Source organism: Heterodontus francisci, chromosome 24 (assembly GCF_036365525.1).
Source record: "Heterodontus francisci isolate sHetFra1 chromosome 24, sHetFra1.hap1, whole genome shotgun sequence".
NCBI classification, from domain to species: domain Eukaryota; kingdom Metazoa; phylum Chordata; class Chondrichthyes; order Heterodontiformes; family Heterodontidae; genus Heterodontus; species Heterodontus francisci.
Genome location: NC_090394.1, coordinates 44,133,332 through 44,149,276, shown reverse-complemented (window position 1 = coordinate 44,149,276; position 15,945 = coordinate 44,133,332). Strand labels below are relative to the sequence as shown.

Below are 15,945 nucleotides of genomic sequence, written 5' to 3'. Positions count from 1 at the left end.
AGCTGATGTACAAACCAGCGCTTAAAACAAATCACCAAATAAGATAAACTATACTTTCCATATTTTTATCTGATATTTGGTAAAACCAGAAACTACTGCTTGTACACAACAGGGCCCTCAGTAACTGAAGGCAGGCAAGACAGCCACGTCTTGGATCGAGAACTTTCAGCAGAGCTGGCTTACTGTTGCAGGTTCCTGCTGTCTATCCCACACAGTTCTGAGATGTCTTCTTTACATTAATGTCTTTGTGAGATCTATATTAATGACCTGGAATTGGGTATACTAAGATTGCAGATGTTACAAAACTTGGAAATATGGTAAGCAATGAGGGAGGCAGTAGTAAGACTTCAGGAGGATATAAACAAACTGGTAAAAGGGGCAGATTCACAGCACAGATTTAATGCAGAGAAGTATGAACTGATATGAAGAATGAGGAGAGGCAATATAAAATAAATGGCAAATTTTAAAGGAGGTGCAGGAATATAGAGACCTGCTGTTAAAATGCCAATGGGATTCTTAGCTTTATAAACAGAGAATAGAGTAAAAAAGTAAGGATGTTATGCTAAATCTCTAAAAAAAAACACTGGTTAGGTTTCAGCTGAAACACTGGGCTGGGTTTACCGTCCCCCTGATGTCGGGGGTCGTGGCGAGGGGGTGGGGGAGGGTTGGAAAATGCCTTTGGGAGATGCCCGCCAAGCTCCCCGATGCCAGGAAGGCCCGTCCCCATATTGCCAGCAGCAGCGAGGCCTCATGGCGGCTCCCTCTGCCGCTCGGCGAAGGGAGCCAAAATTACATATTTTAAAAAATGCAAATGAAGAAATTAATGACTTACCCACTCCCGTTGTCCGTTCCGCTCCGATATTGTTACTGGTGGCCGGCACTCCTGCGCCTTTGGATCTCCGTCCGGAGATCTGAGGCATAACACTGGTGGAGAGGGGGGAGCAGGTAAGTATTTCAGTGGGGGAGGGGTGGGGTAGGAGCGGGGTCAAACTCTTCCGATTGGTGTTGGGGATGGTGGGAAGGGGTAAAGTGCATAGTATATGAAGTTGGGGGATGGGGGGGATGTTCAAGTGCACAAGGTAAGTATTTCGTGGGGAGGAAGGGCAAAGAATGAATTATATGGTTATGGGGGTGGGGGGGTGGTGGGAGAGGGGCTGGAAATATTTATTTGATTTTTTCGAATCTATTTTAACTCACTATCTCTTTAAAAATTGAAATTGCAATTTAGGGCCTGAAGCCCTTTAAAAATGGCCTGCGCAGTGGCACCTGATGCTGTTGACGGGGATGGACCGCCCGCCCCTCCATGTCATCGGGGTTGGGGGGGTTGCAGGGGTGGTCTGCCCCAACCATTCAAATAAGCCCCCACGCTAAATATCAAGCAGAAGACATAAGGGGATAAGGCAGGGTTCAGTGAAACATCACCAATCTAGAGTACCTGTGATCTACAGATTGGAGCCGAGAATAACTGTCCCAGCCAGCATAGAGAGGAAGGTAAATTGAGGGAGGATGGGAATCAGCATCTAAATCAGGGTTTTAAATCAATGGGTGTAAATCGAGGGGTGTAAATCGAGGCGTGTAAATCAGGAGGTGTAAATCTTTTCAAACTGAAAACAGGTAGAATATGTAACAGACCAACTGAGTGAAGCTTCCTTACGATGGTTGCAGAACAGGTTTGCTGGGAATACTGGGAAAGGTTTTATTGGGAATTTCTCTCCTGATTGTATTGGAGTAGCAGGTTTGCTGTGTCAGGGACACCCCACACCAACCCTGGCACCCCCCCACCAGCGCTGAGTTCCAACCCCTGGTGACAGCTTTACCTTCGCCCGTTTCACTCTGTGCATCACAGCTTCATAGTCACTCACGTCAAGCTTGAAGACCTGCAAAATTGAAAATCACATCACCCTCTCGCACTCTGAACATGTAATTATACACAGAACGCACTGATTCATTGTCCCTGCCCAGACAACCACTCTTCAGGTGTGGACCTAGGCAGTGAGCATATTCAACTATCAGGGGCATCACAGCTGAGCACAATCCTGTCTTCTCCTGACATTGATGCCCATGCATTTCCTGGCAGGAGTCAGCAGCAGGAACTCTGGCTAATGTCACTCTATTCTCTGCCCTGAGGTGTAATACTTTCAAACTGCCAGTCCATCCCATCCAGGGAGGAAGTTCTGAAAGGATGATGGAAGTGTGGGAATCTGGGAAACAGGATGATTGCAATGCAAGGACAATCATGCCACACACACCTCGCTCTGTAAACACAGATATATTGTGCCGATTTTTCACTTGCCGCCCAGATGTGAACCTACAGTCATGGATCAGCCCCATTATAGACACCACGTCAATACAATTAAAATCAGGTGACGTCAGCAACGAGCTTGATCCCCAGCATCAGTTTTATCCCTGAATGGGAAGTTGAAATCTACCACATTGCCTCTAATTTGGGCCTCATTCCCTCTCCCTGTCTCTAAGTCTACATCTTTCTCTCTGTCTTGGTATCTTTCTGCTTCTATCTGTATTTCTTTCTCACTCTGTTGCCCCGCCCCCTTTCCCGATGTCAGAATCCATAGATTCTGTGGATGCTTGGCTAACTGCAACTACCTGTACCCCCGGGGTTACAGTGCGGGACTGCCTGCACCCCTGGGGTTACAGTGCGGAACTGCCTGCACCCCTGGGGTTACAGTGTGGGACTGCCTGCATCCCTGGGGTTACAGTGCGGGACTGCCTGTACCCCTGGTGTTACAGTGTGGGACTGCCTGTACCCCTGGGGTTACAGTGTTTGACTAGCTATACCCTTGGGATTACAGTGTGGGACTGCCTGTACCCCTGGGGTTACAGTGTGGGACTGCCTGTATACCTGAGGTTACAGTGTGGGACTGAACTACCTTCTGCAGATAGCGGAGCATCTCGTCTTGGTCTGTGACATGCATTGAGGAGGGGACGCCGGTTCGGTGGATCAGTGTGTATAGCACATCCTCGTATAGCAACAGCAGCTACAGAAACAGAGACAGAGCATATCAGCTAATAGAGCATTGCACTGTTGCCAGTCCCAATATCAGCCAACCCCCCCCCCCTCACCTCTCACTCCATAACCACTGGTCCCCAACCCCTCACCCCTTCCACACCTCCATCCTCAAGTCCTCCATCTTTACCCCGGTCACACCATAGTCTTGTTGAAGGTAAAGGTGGACATTACCTCTCCATATGACATGCGCAGCTTGTCCTGGTGCCCATCTGTTTGAGGAGGGAGAGAGTCACTGGCATCTCCCAGAGGCTGCAGCAAACATGGTAAAAAAACACTGTTACATTTCAATTGGAATTCAAAACCATTCCCAGAGAACTGTTGGACTGCCTATACTCCTGGGGCTACAGTGTCTGATTGCCTGTACACCTGGAATTATGGCGTGGAACTGTTTTTACACCTCCAGCTACAATGTGGGACTGAATTACCTTCTGCAGATAGTGGAGCATCTCGTCTTGGTCTATGACGTGCCTTGCCAGAGAACTGTGGCCTGGTCACTAACCGCAGACACTAAACATGGGCACTAACCACAGGCACAGACTACAGGCACCAACCACGGGCACTAATCATAGACACTGACCACAGACATTGACCACAGACACTGACCATGGACACTGAGTACAGTCAATGACCATGGGCACTGACCATGGGCACCTACCAGAGATGTTGACCACAGATACTGACAACAGACACTGACCATGAGCATTGACCATGGATACTGATCCTTTGATCTAGTGTCTCACCTGTACCCTATGCAACCATATTCCCAACCCAAGCTCTCCCAGCACCACATCCAGAAAATCCCATCCCCACCCCCAGTGTGACTATCACCCTGGACAGCAGTGTGTGGGGAGTAATCACAGTGCAGTCACTCTGGACAATCTTAGTAGAGGCACCATCACATCCAGGAGCTTAGAGCAGTGAAATCTGCCTGGCCACTGAATATTTAACCAGGTGCTTTGCGGCTGTGTGAGGGGCAGTGACAGCACTGTACCTGTGTGTAGTCTAGACGCTGCATACTCTCCTGCTTCCGTTGAATGGCAGTCAATTTTTCAAAAAAATCACCATCACCTCCTTCATCAGTCCTGTTGCAAAGAGAAAATATATTTTCTGAAACTGTCTGAGCTGGAAGAGGCTTCACAAACACGCTGCAGATTGATGGACCACCAATACAGACCCTGTACTGAATACTGACACCCCCATATAGACACAACCTGCCCCTGTACTGAATACTGACACCCACGTTCAGAACACAGCCCCCCACATTGAATACTGACAACCCCAAACACAATCTGTAACCTCATGGCTCGGCATATCCCCCACTCTACCATTACCCAGGAGAATCAACCGCGGTTCAATGAGAAGTGCAGCAGAGCGTGACAAGAGCAGCACCAGGCATACCTAAAAATGATGTGCCAACCTGGTGAAGCTGCAACACAGGACTACCTGCATGCCAAACAATGGAAGCAGCATGCGATAGGCAGGGCTAAGTGATCCCAAAATCAACAGATCAGATCAAAGCTCTGCAGTCCAGCCACATCCAGTCATGAATGTTCGTGGACAATTAAACAACTAACAGGAGGAGGAGACTTCACAAATATCCCCATCCTCAATGATGGGGGAGCCCAGCACATCAGTGCAAAAGAAAAGGCTGTAGCATTCATAACCATCTTCAGCCAGAAGTGCCGAGTGGATGATCCATCTCGCCCTCCTCCTGAATTCCCCAGCATCACAAATGCCAGACTTCAGCCAATTCGATTCACTCCGCGTGATATCAGGAAATGACTGAAGGCACTGGATACTGCAAAGGCTATGGGCCCTGACAACATCCCGGCTGTAGTACTGAAGACTTGTGCTCCAGAACTAGCCGCACCCCTAGCCAAGCTGTTCCAGTACAGCTACAACACTATCATCTACCCTGCAATGTGGAAAATTACCCAGTTATGTCCTATCCACAAAAAGCAAGACAAATCCAACCCGGCCAATTAACGCCCCATCAACCTACTCTCGATCATCAGCAAAGTGATGGAAGGTGTTGTCGACAGTGCTATCAAGCGGCACTTAAACAGCAATAACCTGCTCACCGATGCTCAGTTTGGGTTTTGCCAGGGCCACTCGGCTCCTGACCTCACTAGGGTCAGCCTGGGTCCAAACATAGACAAAAGAGCTGCACCCAAGAGTTGAGGTGAGAGTGATTGCCCTGGATATCAAGGCAGCATTTAACGGAGTGCGCATCAAGGAGCCCTAGCAAAACTGGGGTCAATGGGAATCAGGGGAAAACTCCACTGGTTGGAGTCATACCTAGCACAAAGGAAGATGGTTGTGGCTGTTGGAGGCCAATCATCTCAGCCCCAGGACATTGCTGCAGGAGTTCCTCAGGGTAGTGTCCTAGGCCCAACCATTTTCAGCTGCTTCATCAATGACTTTCCCTCCATCAGAAGGTCACAAGTGCGGATGTTCGCTGATGATTCTACGATGTTCAGTACCATTTGCAACTCCTCAGATACTGAAGCAGTCTGTGCCTGTATGCAGCTAGACCTGGACAACATTCAGGTTTGGGCTGATAAGTGGCAAGTAAAATTTTCACCATACAAGTGCCAGGCAATGACTATCTCTAACAAGAGAGAATCTAACCATCTCCCCTTGACATTCAACAGTATTACCATCACTAAATCCCCCACTATCAACATACTGGGGGTTACCATTGACCAGAAACTGAATTGGAGCAGCCACATAAATACTGCGGCTACAAGAACAGGTCAGAGGTTGGGAATTCTGCGCCGAGTAACCCACCTCCCGACTCCCCAAAGCCTGTCCACCATCTACAAGGCACAAGTCAGGAGTGTGATAGAATATTCTCCACTTGCCTGGATGAGTGCAGCTCCAACACCACTCAGGAAGCTTGACACCATCCAGGACTTGATTGGCAACCCATTCACCACCTTAAACATTCACTCCCTTCATCACGGACACACAGTGGCAGCAGTGTGTACCATCGACAAGATTCACTGCAGCAACTCACCACGCCTCCTTCAACAGCACCTTCTAGGACAAGGACAGCAAATGCATGGGAACACCACCACCTGCAAGTTTCCCTCCAAGCCACACACCATCCTGACTTGGAACTACATCGTCATTCGTTCACTGTCACTGGGTCAAAATCTTGGAACTCCCTTCCTAGCAGCACAGTGGGTGTACCTACCCCATATGGACTGCAGTGGTTCAAGAAGGCAGCTCAACACCACCTTCTCAAGGCAATTAGCGACAAGAGAGAGGGCGAGAGAGGAATGAAGTGAAAAAGGGCAGTGAAACAAAAAGAGAGAAAGACAGAGACAGAAACATAAAGACAGAGTGAACGGTGATAAAATTAGGATCTCCCCAGGTAGAAACAGCCCTGGGATCTCTCTGCACCGGACCCTGTTCACACTTCACCCTCTGTGCTTACTGGCGTACATTGGTGCCTGGTTAAACAACACCTCAGATTTCAAATACTCATTGTTATTTTCAAATTGCTCCATGGCCTTGTCCCTTCCTATTTCTGTAACCTCCTTTGGCTCACCACCCTCTGAGATCTCTGCATTTCTCCAATTTTGGCCTCTTGCTTAACACTGATTTTAATCATTCCACCATTGATTTGGGCGTTTGAGATGGGCAATAAATGCCAGCATAGCCAGCAACGCCCACGTTCCCTGAATGACTAAAAAAAACCCCACGACTTCTTCCACCTAGAAGGACAAGGAAAGCAGGCGCATGGGAACACCACCACCTGCAAGTTCCCTTCCAAGCCACTCACCATCCTGACTTGGAACTATATCGCAGTACCTTCACTGTCACTGGATCAAAATCCTGGAACTCCCTTCCTAACAGCACTGTGGGTGTACCCGCACCAGATGAAATTCAACAGTTCATAAAGGCAGCTCACCAGCACCTTCTCAAGGGCAATTAGGGATGGGCAACAAATGCTGGCCTTGCCAGCGACGCCCACATCCCATGAAAGAATTTTTAAAAACCTGTTCAGGACACAGCCTCCTCTGTATTGAATACTGACAGCCCCATTCAGGACACAGACCCCCGTACTGAATACTGACACTCCCGTTCAGGACATAGCCTCCCCTGTACTGAATACTGACATCCCAGTTCAGGACACAATCTCCCCTGTATGAATACTAACACCCCCATATAGACACAGTGCCCACCTTTCCATCCCCATACTGAATACTGAAACACCCCCATTTGGACACAGGTTGGAGTTTACTGAGGGTATTTAGGGATCACTCAGCAAACAGTCTCAGACAGAAATTTTGGACTATACATTTATTAAAATGTGAAGAATGTTTTGATATACACGGGTTGGTGGGGTGGGGGGGGGGGGGGGGGCACGTGATGCAGGTTGATCCTCCGAGTGGGATTCTGGTTATGGTTGGTAAATTTTTTATCACCATGGACCTTGAACTGTTGCTAGGAGACCATCACTTATGGATCAGCCTGATGGCCAGATTCATAGGATTTGCAACACTCAAAATCAGGCATGGGTTTTGAATAAATTTTCAACAATAAAGTCAGCAAAAATCTGCAGGAAGAAAATCAATTTAATTGTTTACAGCTGCTGCCGCAGCGAGGGAAAGAGAAAAACAGAGGCACAAAGGGATGGAGACAGAAACAGGCATACAGAAAAAGAAAGACACACACACAGCCAGAAGGAGATAAAAAGGAGGACAGAGGGACTGTAGGGGAAGGGAGGGGAAAAGAGAGAAAAAGACAGAGACAAGAGACAGGGCGAGAGAGGATTGAAGTGTAAAAGAGCAATGAGAAGCAGAAAGAGTGAGAGACAGAAACATAGAGACAGAGTGAACGGTGATAAAATCAGGATCTCCCCAGGTAGAAAGAGCCCTGGGATCTCTCCGCACCGAACCCTGTTCACACTTCGCCCTCTGAGCTTGCTTGGCTGGTTAAACAACATTTCAAATTTAAAATTCTCATTGCTATTTTCAAATCACTCCATGGCCTTGTCCCTTCCTATCTTTGTAACCTCCTCCGGCCCACCACCCTTTGAGATCTCTGTGTTGCTCCAATTTTTGCCTCTTGCCTAACACTGATTTTAATCATTCCACCATTGGCGTTCCTGCCTTCAGCTGCCAAGACCCCAAGCCCTGGAATTCCCTCCCTAAACCTCTCCTTATCTCTACTTCTCTTTCCTCCTTCTAGGTGCTTCTTAAAACCTACCTCCTTGACCAAGCTTTTGGTCATCTGCCCTATTATGTTGCTTTGTTTCATGAAACTCCTGTGAACCGCTTTGGAACATTTTGCTATGTTAAAGGCACTATATGCATACAAGCTGTTGTTGAATTCTGCCCACTCTGCCCTCTTAAATACTTGATTCATGTTCATTCACTGGATTAAATCCTGTTTCTGATATTTCCACTATGTCATAGTTCACGACACCCTCAGTTCCATCATCTTATTTCTAATGCTTCCATTGTTTATATATGTTGTAAATTTACACCCCGTCATGTCACTATCCCTGGTCACTGATTCTGGTGCCTCTCAAAGGAAGTCATACCCACCAGTGACTGCGATCATTCTCGCCTGGGACCAGGTTTCTTCCCCTTCATCCATTTGTTCTAATGATTCAGGTTGCTGCATCAGTGATCCTCACAAGTCTCTTGGTCTGTTATTGGTTTTGATCAATCCTGCCTCTGCTGTCCCAGTCCTTTTTATTCGAAAAGTGCACCCATTAATTCTTCTTTTGGGCCTCCTTATCTCGAGAGACAATGGGTAAGCGCCTGGAGGTGGTCAGTGGTTTGTGAAGCAGCGCCTGGAGTGGCAATAAAGGCCAATTCTAGAGTGACAGGCTCTTCCACAGGTGCCGCAGAGAAATTTGTTTGTCGGGGCTGTTGCACAGTTGGCTCTCCCCTTGCGCCTCTGTCTTTTTTCCTGCCAACTACTAAGTCTCTTCGACTCGCCACATTTTAGCCCTGTCTTTATGGCTGCCCGCCAGCTCTGGCGAACGCTGGCAACTGACTCCCACGACTTGTGATCAATGTCACAGGATTTCATGTCGCGTTTGCAGACGTCTTTAAAGCGGAGTCATGGACGGCCGGTGGGTCTGATACCAGTGGCGAGCTCGCTGTACAATGTGTCTTTGGGGATCCTGCCATCTTCCATGCGGCTCACATGGCCAAGCCATCTCAAGCGCCGCTGACTCAGTAGTGTGTATATGCTGGGGATGTTGGCCACCTCGAGGACTTCTGTGTTGGAGATACGGTCCTGCCACCTGATGCCAAGTATTCTCCGGAGGCAGCGAAGATGGAATGAATTGAGACGTCGCTCTTGGCTGACATATGTTGTCCAGGCCTCGCTGCCATAGAGCAAGGTACTGAGGACACAGGCCTGATACACTCGGACTTTTGTGTTTCGTGTCATTAATTCTGTAGGTAGCGTTATTCATACCAGACCTTCAGACACTCATTTTCTTGTTGACTCTCATTTCCCAAACACCAGGAACGTCCCACAGAACATTACCCAGCAGTTCAAATGCAATCCTTGTGTATATAACTTTCCCAGTGCCCGGTATCTTTTCCCAGTGTCCAGTAACTGTTCCCAGAGTCTGGTATCTTTTCTGATATTTTTTTCCCAGTGTCCATCCCTGATTCTGCTGATTTCCAGCCACATTCCTATTCCTGCTGATTTCCAGCCCCATTCCTAATCCTGGTGATTTCCAGGCCTCATGCCTGTTCCTGCTGATTTCCAGCATTATCCCTGATCCTGCGCGTTTCCTGGTTTTCTCTCAAGAGCTAGGCTGGCCTGAGCCTTTCCATTAATCTGTAACAGCCCACTAACAACATCTTATTCTAACCATTTACCTCTGTCTCCAGACATGTCTGTGTTTTAGGTCTAGTTAGGGTTTGAATAAAGAGAATTTAGACACAGGAAGAATGACCCTGGGTAATGAGGAAATAGAAACTGAATTACAAAGCTAGTGGGAAGGATGAGTGTGGAGTTTTAGGTATTGAGAAAGCAGAACACTGACCTTTCATCACTGCAACTAAAATGCAATGACATGTTACAAGTTCCAAATATATTAGCATTGTGTCATTTGGAGGAGAGGTTGGGATTCAGATGGGTTTAGTATCAAACTTATGAGGAGAGATTCATACAATTGAACCTGTGCTAAATGAAGATCTAGGGAAAATTTTATCCCTGGTTTTAAAATTCTACAGTGTAGATGATTTTTTCATATATATTTCCTATTGGGACATTGGTGTCACTGGCAATTGCAATCCCCAATGTTTCCTAACCAATTAACAACTAAACTCTGAGTGACCTCAGGCTGTGTTTACTTCACAACAATTGACACATTTATTGCCCATGCCTCGTTGTCCTGAGGAAATTAAGGGGTCAATCATTTAGTATGGGCCTGGAGTCGCAGGTAGGTCAGACTGGGTAGGGGTTGCAGATACCCTCCCCTGAAGGACATTAGTGAATCATGTCAGTGTCTGGGTGGCTATGTAATTTACAGGTGAAGACAGATACAATAGCAACAACAATTTGACTTTAGATAAAGTATCTTTGACAAAGGAAAACATCCCCAGGGTATTCACAGAGGCAGAGTCAAGAATAATGTGCAGACGCCAATGTTAAAGTTTAGAAGCCTCAAAAGAGACAAGAGATTTAAAGAATCCCCCCCACCGCATACACCACCTCTCCCACCACCCCCGCTGCAAAACCCAACAACAACCCCCAACAGCGAACAGGATCTCCACAAAAGGTGTTAATGTTGTGTCACTCAATGCTTTCAAAAAGGAGCTGGATAATTATCTGTTTGGAGAATGGAGGTTACCGGAGAGGCTGAAATTCGGAAATTATCTGCAGGATGGGCTAGGACAATTTTGTTTCCTCCCATCCCAGGTGCCAGACAGGCAGGCGGTCTCCAGCATGCACCATCTGCAAGAAGGTGCAGCTGCTGCCAGTATATCTGGAGTCAACGCACTGAGGCTTTTGGCTGCAAAAATGGACCACATCTTTGAGGTCTCCTGCCTGCTTCTGTAAAGCAACCTCCAACCCCGAGTACAAACCCTCCCAGCAGCCCCTGTTCATGGCACTGAACCTGGGCGCAGTAAAACACACCGAGAAAAATGTGGTGGTGGAAGCCTTCAGCCCCTTTCCACCTCATATGCATAACAGTCCATCATCAGTGCCAGCTGCAGACACGAGCACTCAACCACCCACTTCCCCCTCCAGCCTGGTCAGGCACCCGGGACATCATAAAGGGGGCACAGAATCAATGTCATGGAGCCTTGTGCTCTTTCCCTCTCCAAGATGCAGACTGCTGACCCACCTCCGACACCAGCCCCGACCCCCCCCCCCCCCCCCCCCACCGGATACAGACTGCTGACCCACTTCCTCTTGGCCCCACCCCGGGAACCGAGATACAGACTGCTGACCCACCTCCCTCCCCCACCGACACCCGGGACCGGGATACAGACTGCTGACCCACCTCCACCCCAACACCAGGACTGGGATACAGACTGCTGACCCACCTCTCCCCCGATCCAGGGACCGGGATACAGACTGCTGACTCACCTCCCCCCCGACACCAGGACCGGAATACAGACTGCTGACCCACCTCTCCCCCAAATCCCGGGACCGGGATACAGACTGCTGACCCACCTCCCCACCGATCCAGGGACTGGGATACAGACTGCTGACTAACCTTCCCCCCGATCCAGGGACTGGGATACAGACTGCTGACTAACCTCTCCCCTGATCCAGGGGACCAGGATACAGACTGCTGACTAACCTCCCCCCCGATCCAGGGACTGGGATACAGGCTGCTGACCCACCTCTCCCCCGATCCAGGGGATCGGGATACAGACTGCTGACTAACCTCTCCCCCGATCCAGGGACTGGGATACAGACTGCTGACCCACCTCTCCCCCGATCCAGGGGATCGGGATACAGACTGCTGACTAACCTTTCCCCCGATCCAGGGGACCAGGATACAGACTGCTGACTAACCTTTCCCCCGATCCAGGGGACCAGGATACAGACTGCTGACTAACCTTTCCCCCGATCCAGGGGATCGGGATACAGACTGCTGACCCACCTCTCCCCTGATCCAGGGACTGGGATACAGACTGCTGACCCACCTCTCCCCTGATCCAGGGACTGGGATACAGACTGCTGACTAACCTTTCCCCCGATCCAGGGGATCAGGATACAGACTGCTGACTAACCTCTCCCCCGATCCAGGGACTGGGATACAGACTGCTGACCCACCTCCCCCCCGATCCAGGGACTGGGATACAGACTGCTGACCCACCTCTCCCTCGATCCAGGGACCGGGATACAGACTGCTGACCCACCTCTCCCTCGATCCAGGGACTGGGATACAGACTGCTGACCCACCTCTCCCTCGAGCCAGGGACCGGGATACAGACTGCTGACCCACCTCTCCCTCGATCCAGGGACTGGGATACAGACTGCTGACCCACCTCTCCCTCGATCCAGGGACCAGGATACAGACTGCTGACCCACCTCTCCCTCGATCCAGGGACTGGGATACAGACTGCTGACCCACCTCTCCCTCGATCCAGGGACTGGGATACAGACTGCTGACCCACCTCCCCCCAGATCCAGGGACCGGGATACAGACTGCTGACCCACCTCCCCCCCGATCCAGGGACTGGGATACAGACTGCTGACCCACCTCCCCCCAGATCCAGGGACCAGGATACAGACTGCTGACCCACCTCCCCCCCGATCCAGGGACTGGGATACAGACTGCTGACTAACCTCTCCCCCGATCCAGGGACCGGGATACAGACTGCTGACCCACCTCTCCCCCGATCCAGGGGACCGGGATACAGACTGCTGACTAACCTCTCCCCCGATCCAGGGACCGGGATACAGACTGCTGACTAACCTCTCCCCCGATCTAGGGGACCGGGATACAGACTGCTGACCCACCTCTCCCCCGATCCAGGGGACCGGGATACAGACTGCTGACCCACCTCTCCCCCGATCCAGGGGACCGGGATACAGACTGCTGACTAACCTCTCCCCCGATCCAGGGGACCGGGATACAGACTGCTGACCCACCTCTCCCCCGATCCAGCTACCAGGATACAGACTGCTGACCCACCTCCCCCCCGATCCAGGGACCGGGATACAGACTGCTGACACACCTCTCCCATCGATCCAGGGACCGGGATACAGACTGCTGACCCACCTCCCCCCCGATCCAGGGACCGGGATACAGACTGCTGACACACCTCTCCCATCGATCCAGGGACCGGGATACAGACTGCTGACCCACCTCCCCCCCGATCCAGGGACCGGGATACAGACTGCCGACCCACTTCTCCCACTATCCAGGGACCGGGATACAGACTGCTGACCCACCTCTCCCCCGATCCACGGACCGGGATACAGACTGCTGACCCACCTCTCCCCCGATCCACGGACCGGGATACAGACTGCTGACCCACCTCCCCCCCGATCCAGGGACCAGGATACAGACTGCTGACCCATCTCCCCCCCGATCCAGGGACCGGGATACAGACTGCTGACCCACCTCTCCCCCGATCCACGGACCGGGATACAGACTGCTGACCCACCTCCCCCCCAATCCAGGGACCGGGGTACACACTGCTGACCCACCTCTCCCCCGATCCACGGACCGGGATACAGACTGCTGACCCACCTCCCCCCCAATCCAGGGACCGGGGTACACACTGCTGACCCACCTCTCCCCTGATCCAGGGACCGGGATACAGACTGCTGACTAACCTCTCCCCCGATCCAGGGGACCAGGATACAGACTGCTGACCCACCTCCCCCCCAATCCAGGGACCGGGATACAGACTGCTGACCCACCTCTCCCCCGATCCAGGGGACCAGGATACAGACTGCTGACCCACATCTCCCCCGATCCAGGGACCAGGATACAGACTGCTGACTCACCTCTTCCCTGATCCAGGGACCGGGATACAGACTGCTGACCCACATCTTCCCTGATCCAGGGACCAGGATACAGACTGCTGACCCACATCTTCCCTGATCCAGGGACCAGGATACAGACTGCTGACCCACCTCCCCCCCAATCCTGGGACCAGGATACAGACTGCTGACCCACCTCCCCCCCAATCCTGGGACCAGGATACAGACTGCTGACCCACCTCTCCCCCGATCCAGGGACCAGGATACAGACTGCTGACCCACCTCTCCCCCGATCCAGGGACCAGGATACAGACTGCTGACCCACCTCTTCCCTGATCCAGGGACCAGGATACAGACTGCTGACCCACCTCTCCCCCGATCCAGGGGACCGGGATACAGACTGCTGACCCATTTCCCCTGATAAGGGCTGAGGGTTGACTCTCCAGCCCTGTGTCATTGGCACTCAGAAGGTGGTGCCCATGAGGCTGAGTAGCTGCCAGTGTGCTGAAGGTGGGGATGGGATTTTGGTTCAGGAATTCTCTGGGTCACTTTGTCAATGAGATGGAAAACCTTGTGTTTGGCAGGAATCAGAGGAGTTGCTGTGAGTGACCAGCATCAATCCCTGAGAGTTTCTCAATTCCCACGATAATTATTAAAACAAAAATATTAGTTTTAATTAAATTTTGTGCTCTGTATAGTAAAGGGTCCCTTACATTGTCTTTTTATATCTGAAAGGAGGCAAATTGATCAAAGGAGATTTGAGCTTTGGGAAAGGCTCTGATGATTGGGTTAAGGATCCCCCTTACCTGGGGTCACGGGCAGTGGCATGGGCTTCCTCTGCCAGAGTGGAGGGTCCGGCTGTCGTCCGAGTGCGGAGTGAGTGACGGCTCTGGAGCTGCTGCATTGCGCGCTGCCTTAACTCCACCACAGTGAACTCAGTGAGCTGCAGGAAGTGTTGTAAACCTTAATGAGGAATAACAGAAATAAAAATAGTTAAGGAAACAGAACCAGTTGAGTGCCCTTGGCATGGTGCCAAAAACTTATCATGCTGCCCAGCTGTGGCCCGCCCACCCACCCTGCAGTGCAACACTGGTGCCATTACAGACCAAGTTAACAGACTATCAGCCCTCGGCACCCAACTTTACACACATTGAGAGCCCACGGTATGTTCACTCCAATACAAACACAACATTTGGGTACTGAGGCTCAAGAGTAAAGAGTTGAAGGCTCTAACTCTCAGGATGCAACATTCCACACCTTCTACTCACCCGATAAAAGCAATTTGTTGGAACCACAAGCAAAGATGGTTCGCATTTCTTGACATTTCAAAGTGCTCTTCCTCTATTTATTAAAAAATGTAAATAATATTTGCATTAACCTTTCCAATCCAACCACTGAGCTGATACAGAACCTTCCCTAGTGAAAACTACACTGTACACAGAAACTCTGCTGAAATACAATGCACTGGTACACAGAAATTCTCCTAGAATACACGATTTAGAATCATAGAAAGTTTACAGGACAGAAACAGGCCACTTGGCCCATATTGTCATGGCCAGTAATGCCACCAGCTGCCATGGTGAGTTTTCAACCCATACCCCCAGAGGTTGGGTCACTGGATTACTAGTCCAATGACATTACCACAACACCACCATCTCCCACGCCCCATGGACATACAGAACTTCTTCACCTGCCTCAGTTGATAAGCAATATTGAGCACAAGGCTTTCCCTGTATTATATCCTCAAACAAATGCATGCAAATCCTAGCCTGGGCCATATTCTCTATCATGACTGATCTTCATTTTGCAATGCTCAAAATACAAAGAACACAAAGAAACAAATGTTTGTTATGGGATATTGTGGCAATGGTTGCTTGATTCCTGGTGCCAAGCTGTTCCATGTCCATCCACCCTCACCTGCTGCCAGGGGAATTCCGTATAAAGTACCCACTCATAGGATATGTCTAAACTGATTTTAA

General features: G+C 50.3%; 1 protein-coding gene across 1 annotated transcript in view; it reads right to left on the bottom strand.

The window, feature by feature from the left end:
• Positions 1-14,890, bottom strand: part of baiap3 (BAI1 associated protein 3) — a 155,302-nt gene extending 140,412 nt beyond the window's left edge. Inside the window, exons 1-5 of the mRNA XM_068056087.1 lie at positions 14,773-14,890; positions 4,020-4,110; positions 3,200-3,277; positions 2,889-2,996; positions 1,818-1,877 (exon numbers count right to left, since the gene is read on the bottom strand). Of these exons, the coding sequence (XP_067912188.1) occupies positions 1,818-1,877; positions 2,889-2,996; positions 3,200-3,277; positions 4,020-4,110; positions 14,773-14,870 (435 nt within the window). The 5' untranslated portion in view covers positions 14,871-14,890. The remainder of the gene's footprint in view (positions 1-1,817; positions 1,878-2,888; positions 2,997-3,199; positions 3,278-4,019; positions 4,111-14,772) is intronic.
• Positions 14,891-15,945: the final 1,055 nt, after the last annotated feature.